Raw genomic sequence first — 8,894 nt, forward strand, 5'->3', positions numbered from 1 at the left:
AGTCAACAGATGATAATTAGCTCTTTATTTCCAATGCTGGAGACCAAACTCAAGGGGCCATGCATGCTAAGCAAGTGCTCTGTCTCTGAGCTATGGCCTTATTTCCCAGGAGAAAAGCATCTTGCCACCAGTTCTCATCCGGATGCCAGCACCTTGTCTGTGGTTCAAATCCTGGTCTCCACTTAAGGAGATGACGTTCTCATGGGGCCCGAGAGAGAGAGAGCTCAGTTAAGACTCCATGCTCTTGCAGAGGACAGAGTTTCAGTTCCCAGCACACACAGGTGGCTCACGGCCATCAATAACTCCACTTTGAGGGAGCCCGGTACCCTCTTCTGACCTCAGTGGGCACTGAGCACATGAGCAGTACACAAACACACACACACACACACACACACACACACACACACACGTAAGCCATACACTCAAATATGTAAAATAAAAGTTCATTTTTTAATGTATAAATAAGTCTGAACTATAGATAAATCTTAAAAAGAGAGGGGAGAGAGACTGGGAGGGAGGGAGAAGGAGAGAGAGGGAGAGAGAGGGAGAGAGAGGGAGAGAGAGGGAGAGAGAGGGAGAGGAAAAGAGAGGGAGAGAGAGGGAGAGAGAGGGAGAGAGAGGGAGAGAGAGGGAGAGAGGGAAAGAAAGAGAGAGGGAAAGAGAGGGGGAAAGAAAGGGAGAAGGAAAGGAAGAGAGGGGGAAGCAAAGGAGAGAGAGGGAGGGAGAGAGCGAGAACGAGAGGGAGAGAGAGAGAAAGAGAGAGAGAGACAGAGACAGAGACAGAGAGAGAGAGAGAGAGAGAGAGAGAGAGAGAGAGAGGCCTTAGAATGTAAGGCTCAGGAGATGGCTGGTTTTACCAGTCAGGGAACATCAGGACAGGACTGGAATGTTCTGTCATCTCCAGAAAGCAAAGATGTTTTCAAGAACGCCAAAGAAAGTGCTGGAAAGAATTCACCACTGTTCAAGTGGGGACATGTATGCACAGGACCTGAGTGAGAGGAATGGAAATTGCAGAGGCTGTGGAAGCCCCTGATACTCACCCGACACTGTTGATACCAAGGTCACCAATACCCCTACAATAAAAAACCTTTAGAGCCAATGGGAACAGTAAAGGACCTAGCGGGTCTGTCTTCCCTGTTGTGTGTCGTGCCCTACGCAGAGGGGGGTAGTTATGCTCCATAATCAGAGAAGAAACCTACAGAGAATCTCAATAAAGCAAGAAAGCATTTCAGATGAACTTTCAGTGAAATGAGGCCCCCTGTCAAAGGCTGGAGAGGTGGCTCTGTGGTTAGGAGCTCCGGCTGCTTTTGCACAGGACCCAGGTTCAGTCCCCAGCACCCACTTGGTGGCTCACAGCGGAATGGAACTCTTCTGACCTCAGGCCTGTGTGTGGTTCCCAGAGTACTCATACATGCAAAATAAACAAATCTAATGAAATATGTTTTTAAAAAAATATATCCGACAAATGATGTTGTGGAAGGCAAAAAGGGAAGAGAAGACAGCTTCGATAACAGGTACCAAGATGATAAATTCATACCAAGAAAAATCACTAAACAGGAGAGTTATCCAGGCCAACTCAATCCCTTACTTCCTACATTATTAAACGATTATATTTAGAGCAAAATAGAAACAAGAAAATATACTTAATAATGCTAATTAATGAAGTCAACTTTTTTTAAAAATATTTATTTATTATATATTATAGTACACTGTAGCTGTCTTCTGACTCACCAGTAGAGGGCATCGGATCTCTTTACAGATGGTTGTGAGCCACCATGTGGTTGCTGGGAATTGAACTCAGGGCCTCTGGAAGAGCAGACAGTGCTCTTAACCACTGAGCCATCTCTCCAGCCCAAATGGAGACTTTTTTTTTCTTTTTTTCGGAGCTGGGGACTGAACCCAGGGCCTTGCGCTTGCTAGGCAAGCGCTCTACCACTGAGCTAAATCCCCAACCCCGGAGACTTTTAAATTAAAAATATTTTCACATTTATTAGTAGTGTGCATGTGTGTGTGTGTATGTGCGTGTGTGCGCGCACAAGCACTACATTCCATGTGTGTGTGTGTTTCAGGAATCAGCTCCCTCCGTCCACCACATGGGTCCTGGGGATTGAACTTAGATCCTCAGTCCTGACAGCAAGAACACTTACCCCATGAGCCATCTTGCCCAAGGGAGACACTGAAATATTTTATATGTGCTCGCTCAAGAAAGTAGACTGCAAGCTTTTAAAAATCTATGTGAGGGGTTGGGGATTTGGCTCAGTGGTAGAGCGCTTACCTAGGAAGCGCAAGGTCCTGGGTTCGGTCCCCAGCCCCGGAAAAAAAATAAATAAATAAAAATCTATGTGAAAGCTGTGCATCTAAAAAGTATTCTTTAGTAGCCTGTCATGGAGGTGAAGGCCTTTAATACTAAACTATAATCCTACAGAGTAGACAGAGACCGGAGCAGCATCACAAGTTCAAGGTCATCCTGGTTGGTCTGTATAACAAGACCCTATGTCAATAATAATAATAATAATAATAATAATAATAATAATCACCTGACAACAATTAAGAACTGGTACATGCCGCCACATGGAAAGCACTGTGCTAACAGAAGATAACGTTTTTATATAATTTTACTTACATGCCTCAGATAGACCAATTCACAGGGACAGAAAGTAGGTAACCTACAGGGAGTTAAAGACCTCACAGCCAGCGTCCCCCAATCTGTCTTGTACCCCATAGATCTGCACACTGGTGTTCCTCTCTCAAGGAGAGGCCACAGGAAGTGTTGTCTTCTCAGCCCGCACGGGATTGTGGCGCCACCTTCAGTGCCAGATGCCCTCACTCTCTCCACCCTATACGTCACTAGGCTTCCTTAATTCCCCAACAGCATTAGGATTGTCTAGTGATTTCCTTCTTACAGGTAAAGGAACTGTGGTCCAGATACCCAGTGTCAGGTCATCAAGACCAGCGCCCAGGGGCTTTCGATGCCCGGACACCGGAACGCAACGCAACCCTCACAGAGGTGTCTGTAGAGAGCCGGCAGCCTGAGTTTGGCGTTGCCTCTCTGTGAACCAACTACCTATCTCTGTTCCTCTTCCCCAGCTCGGGGGATACCTTATGTTCGCTTCTGTCTGCTGGTCAACATTTTCCTTTTGTCTTTCAAGAAGCTTGCTTGGAAAAAACAAAAACAAACAAAAAAACCCCAACCAACAAACAAACAAACAAAAATGGAAAAAACAAAACAAAAACAAACAAACAAACAAACAAAAAACCTGGAGTGTTCTCACAAGGCCCTCAGAAATGTTTGCCAGGGTCATGAAGGATTCAACTCAGGTGGGCGTGTTCACAGATTGGCAAGTAGGTAAAGCTGTGGGGTATTTTATTGGTTAACGGCTTTTGTGGGTGGGTCCAGCTCACTGTGGGCGGTGCCACCCCGACCAGGTGGTCCTGGGTAGTGTGAGTGAGCCAGGGAGAGCAAGCTGCTGAGTAGCACGCCTCCATGGTCTCTGCTTCAGTCCCTGCCCTGACTTCCCTCAATGATGGGCCGTGATGTGGAAGTATAAGCCAAACGAACTGACTGTAACTCGAGCTCCTGGGGAATCCAACACCCTCTTCTGGCCTCCTTGGGTACTGCATACTTGTAGTACACATACATAGACTAAAGGAAAACAGTCATATACACTAAAATAAATCTTTTTTTTAAAATTTTGATCAGCACTCTACCCACACCTACTCAGAGCCCCTCCACCACTCCGTTCCCAGCTGCTAAGGGTCATCGGCAGTGCCTGCCCAGGCCAGCTTCACCTCATGCTCAGGGTTGACTGTATGCAAGCCCTCACCCCAACCCTGTCTGGGGCTCTGTATCCCCTGCACAAGGGGCACTGCCACGCCTTCGTGGGTGGGGTTGTTGGGAAGATTAGCTGAAAGGATTTGCGTACACACCTTGTCCATGATGTAGCACACTCGGTAAAAGTTAGTTGGTATTTCTGCTAATTGCACTGCGCCTGAACACTCCCCGGATGGATGAGCTTGGAGTCATCGTCTCTGTCATCCTTGACTGTGTGAGTTGCTTCATGTCCCTGACTCTGTTTCTCTGCCGATTAAAAAAAGAAGAACCTTAAAGTGCTTTCGTCACTGGTATTAACAAGGGTGACATGGTGAGATGTGCAGAACCTTGCACGGAACGAGAAAAGTCTCGAGAGCTCTGGGACGGACGAGGCAGCCGTTCAGCAGTGGTTGAAGGATAAAAGTGAGTAGAAGAAAGAGAAGCCTGGAGACTTGGTGTTAGCATTCTAAGCTCCACCCCCCACAGTTACCTGGCAACAGCCAGGTATGCCTGACTGTATAAAGGGGGCTGCTTGCCCCCTCCTCACTCTGTTCTCTCTTGCTCTTCTCTTTCTCCTGTCTTCCCTCCCCCCATCTCTCTACACGTGCTCATGGCCGGCCTCTACCTCTCTACTTCTCCACTCTCTCTCCGCCTTTCTCTTCCTCTACTACTCTCTTAACTCCCCTCCCCATGCCCTGAATAAACTCTATTCTATTCTATACCATTCTGTGCCCGGTCCCTCAGAGGGAAGGGATGTCTTAGCATGGGCCCGCCGACATACCCGCTTCCCCCACACCTCACCACACCCACATAGAACATATTCCCCCCTCTGTTTATCTTTTTATAAATACATCACTTGGTGTTGGCCAGGGCTATCATAACTCACCTGAAACAGTCAATTCACAGAGGAGAGTTTTGTCTGAGCTCACGGTTGCCACTGTTGTTTGGGGGTGGGGGGTGCTGTGGTGAGAGCTCATCAGGCAGGAGGACGATATCGAAATAAGCCATTCGCGGGGCTGGGGATTTAGCTCAGTGGTAGAGCGCTTACCTAGGAAGCGCAAGGCCCTGGGTTAGGTCCCCAGCTCCGAAAAAAAGAACCAAAAAAAAAAAAAAAAAAAAAAAAAAAGAAAAGAAAAAAAGAAATAAGCCATTCGCCTCATGGGAAACCAGGGAGCAAAGAGAAAAGGGAGCCAGAGTCCTGTGATCTCATTTAACAGCACCTCTCTTCAATGATGCAATGTCCTCCCTTGCAGGCCCTACCTCTTAAAGCTTCCAATGCCACCTAAGGGTCCCAGACTGGAGACCAAGCTGAAAAACACAGCTTGTGAGGATCACCGCAGCTCAGTGTTGTGGGTAGACGAGTAGACGAGTGGGTATATGTGTGGAGAGATGGATGGATGGATGGATGGGTGGGTGGATGGATGGATGGATGGATGGATGGATGAATGAACTGACAGACTGACAGGCAGAGGGAAGATTTGCCTGCTCATTCTGTGTTTGTTGAGCGCTTGTCCTCATCCAGACACTGTTCTGGAAGCACAACAGTGAGCATACAAGTTCCTTATCTCACTGGTACAATTATAATAGGACACATAACTTTAAAATGCATGTAGAAGGGGCCTGAAGAGATGGCTCAGCGGTTAAGAGCATGGACTGGTCTTCCAGAGGTCCTGAGTTCAAATCCCAGCAACCACATGGTGGCTCACGACCATCTGTAATGGGATCTGCTGCCCTCTTCTAGTGTGTCTGAAGAGAGCAAAAGTGTACTCACATACAATTATTTAATAATAAATCTTTCTTTCTTTCTTTTCTTTTTTCTTTTTTTTTTTTTTGGAGCTGGGGACCGAACCCAGGGCCTTGCGCCTCCTAGGCAAGCGCTCTACCACTGAGCTAAATCCCCAACCCATAAATCTTTCTTTTAAATGCACATAGAGTGAGTGTAGCACGATGGGCAACGAGGGAGAGAAGTGAACTTGCAAGCCTGAAGAGACCTGTGGGAAAGAGAGATTAAAAACAGTCCTCTACTCTTTCCGTAGCACTGAGAAAAATCAAGAGTCCAAGGAGGGGAGAGGGGCGTGTGAGGAAGTTGAGGTGACAGAGAAACATGGTTGGTTAGGAGAAATATGGCTTATGAAGAAACGTCACATCACAGAATTCTCACCATAGACACTGGGACAGCACACCACACTCCCACCCCTAGACCTTCACCTGCTCCACTCCTACAGGTTGCCCCGCCTCCCGATTTGGGACGATGCCAGGCTGTTCACACAGCCGGACCACTGAGAGGCAGGACGGTGGGGGGAATGCAGTCACCTTTGTCCCTGCTGACTTTTGTCTTCACCTCTATAGATCCACCCTACACCCCTGCCCTCACTCCCATCCTGTGCCAGGATGCTGAGCTCCTCTGCAAACCCGAGGGTGGAGGGAGAGACCACAGCTCAACCAAAGGCAGGGGCTATGTGAACAGAAGTGGTGGGGCTGCTGGCTGCAAGGCCCGGCCTTCTCTTTTCTCTCCTGCTTTATCAAGGCTGCTGCTTATTGGGCAAATGTTCAAAGTCCGTGACCCTGCGCATAAAGCGCTAAGTGGTGCGTGCGAAGGAGGAGATCGACGCACCCTCCGTTTCCAGAAAGCTTGACCATCCGGGGGAATAAAAGATAAGTGTGGGCCACATGACCTCCCCTGGCCCTGTGTTCTATGAATGGATAGGTATTTGTCCCTCTTGGCCTTGTGCCGGCTTGGTGCACCCTCCTCACTCCCTTGCTCCTGCTACAGGTGAACTCCCCACTCTTCCTTCCGTCCTTCCTCTCTGGGACCATATGTATAAGGGCGAAATCATATAGTGGGCCCACCCTCAAATTCCTGGGCTTCGATCTTTCCCCTCCGAAGACAGGGACAATAAATGGGAACCCTAGAGAGGCATAGGGATGGCTAGAAAAAAAAAGGGGGCCCAGGTGCACTGCCGTTACGCCCAGAAACAACGACGCAGAGACAAATCGAATTCAAGAACTGCTTGTGTTTATTGGTGACTAGCTCAGGTCAACAGAGGCTTTAAAAATGGAAAGAGAAGGGAAAACCATGTGACTAGGCCGGACTGAGCATGCTTCTGCTGATCTCTAACCTGGCTCCAAACCAGTTGGAACATTAGGGAGAGCCCCCAGAAGAGCCAGGAGGTTTGACTCCTGGGGGAAGCCGTTTCTGATCCTTAGCTCCCCAGCTCCCTGGTGGATACTGACAATTGGGCCCCCGGCTGCCTGCTGGGTACTGGCAGTTGGGCCCCCAGCTACCTGCTGGGTACCGACCATTACTGCCCCAGCTGCCTGCTGGGTACTGACCATTACCCCCCCAGTTGCCTACCGGATACCGACCATTACCCCCCCAGCTGCCTACTGGGTACCGACCATTACCCCCCCAGCTGCCTACTGGGTACCGACCATTACCCCCCCAGATGCCTGCTGGGTATCGACCACTACCCCCCCAGATGCCTGCTGGGTATCGACCACTACCCCCCCAGATGCCTAGCGGGTACCGACCACTACCCCCCCAGATGCCTACCGGGTACCGACCATTACCCCCCCAGATGCCTGCTGGATATCGACCATTACCCACCAAGCTAGTGCCTGATACTAGACCATTGCTACCCCATATTCCAGAAGGATACGGCATGGGCCTTGTTCCCCACCCAGTTCCAGCCCCTCCACTTCCCCAGGATGTTCCAGGATTTAGGATCCTCCCGGATACACCAGGCAGAAGTTTGTGGACAAGAAACCAGAATGGGCTCCGGGCGAAGGCTTCTGCCTCAGTTTCCAGCGATCTGGAACCAGGCTGTGGTTCAGGCTCTGTGTCCAGGGGGTAGGAAGCCTCTGGTGAAGGTTGCTTGACATGCGCAGAGGAAGCCTCAGGCAGAGGACTGTCTCTGGAAAGGTATGACAGGGCTTCTGGCAGAACTGGCTCCAAGTGGTCCTCGGCATCAGCAAACATCCCTTGCTGAGGGTCCTCTGAGGGCCAGGACTCCATGGGAGGCCGCCCCCAGAAGGGAGGCCGCCCCCAGAAGGGAGGCCCACCAGGCACCTCAGAGCCACCCTTGGGTAGAGATCCATCTTGTGGAGATTCGCTGAGCCTCGGAAGAACCCCTGGTAACTCATTATTCACAGAGTCTGGCTTGGGCTGAGGCTGTCCAGAGTTGAGGAGGCTGGTGAAGGAAGGTTGTCCCGAATGTGGGGAGACTTTCTCCTCTGGTGCCCCAATGCTCCGTGCAAAGAGGCCTGAAGGAAACGGAGGATAGAGCAGCCCGTGGGTCAGATTTGGTACCAGCTACTCCTTTACTCCCTGGCCCCTTTGCTGAATGCCCAGTTCTGTACCGGCACTTCCTACTTCCCTCAGGGACCTAAGTGCACCCTCCTAAAAGTGTCCACACCCCAAGCCTTTACTTTCTCCCTTACTTCCTGTTCCCAAGGGCCCCAGTACCCTCCATACCTGGCAGACCCAGACAGATCAGGAGCAGGCCTAGGGGAGCCTGGCTCCCACCCACGAGGCTCTGCATCTTGCTCAGCTCTGGCTTCTGCCGGGCGCCGAGATAGCAGGCTTTATCCTGTCGGTGGGGTGGAGGACAGCAGAGGCAGTCTGGGATAGTGGTTATAGAGACAATGGGTCTGCCCAGTCCACCCTCATTCTTGATTCGGTCTGTGGCAACAGGTGTCACTTGAAAGTCCCAGAGGAACTGGGTGTTCCTCACCCGGCTACTTCCTGGTACTCCCTGCCCCTTCCTCAGGTCCACAGGTCACCCCTACTTGTCAGCTCTACCCTGTCCTGTCTTGACACCAAGCTGTAGGATGCTGTCTTGAGGGTCTCTCTAAGCAACCCCACTTCTGCATTTAGATCACTCAGTCCAGCACCCTCCATCTATATCTCCACAAATTCACCCGGATGCTGACAAGCTGAAGGTCCTGGGGTCCCAATGCTTCCCCACCTAAGGAGCTACTTCTAGGTGAAGTCCTTACTCTGAAGACATGACATTATTAACTTCCTGCTCCTGTAGCAGAGCGCCAGGAGCCAATAAGTCCCAACATGTGTTGTATTCTTTTC

The 8,894-nt window shown here is 50.2% G+C and overlaps 1 protein-coding gene across 2 annotated transcripts; it reads right to left on the reverse strand.

The window, feature by feature from the left end:
• Window positions 1-6,810: 6,810 nt before the first annotated feature.
• On the reverse strand, window positions 6,811-8,412 carry C20h6orf15 (similar to human chromosome 6 open reading frame 15). 2 transcript variants are annotated; one of them, NM_001166267.1, is given in 3 exon segments: window positions 6,811-7,360; window positions 7,394-8,074; window positions 8,286-8,400. In NM_001166267.1, coding segments are annotated over 3 exon segments (1,155 nt in total). In that variant the 5' UTR covers window positions 8,353-8,400; the 3' UTR covers window positions 6,811-6,953.
• Between the last annotated feature and the right edge of the window lie 482 nt (window positions 8,413-8,894).

This window comes from Rattus norvegicus, chromosome 20, assembly GCF_021556685.1.
Source record: "Rattus norvegicus strain SHRSP/BbbUtx chromosome 20, alternate assembly SHRSP_T2T, whole genome shotgun sequence".
Lineage (NCBI taxonomy): Eukaryota > Metazoa > Chordata > Mammalia > Rodentia > Muridae > Rattus > Rattus norvegicus.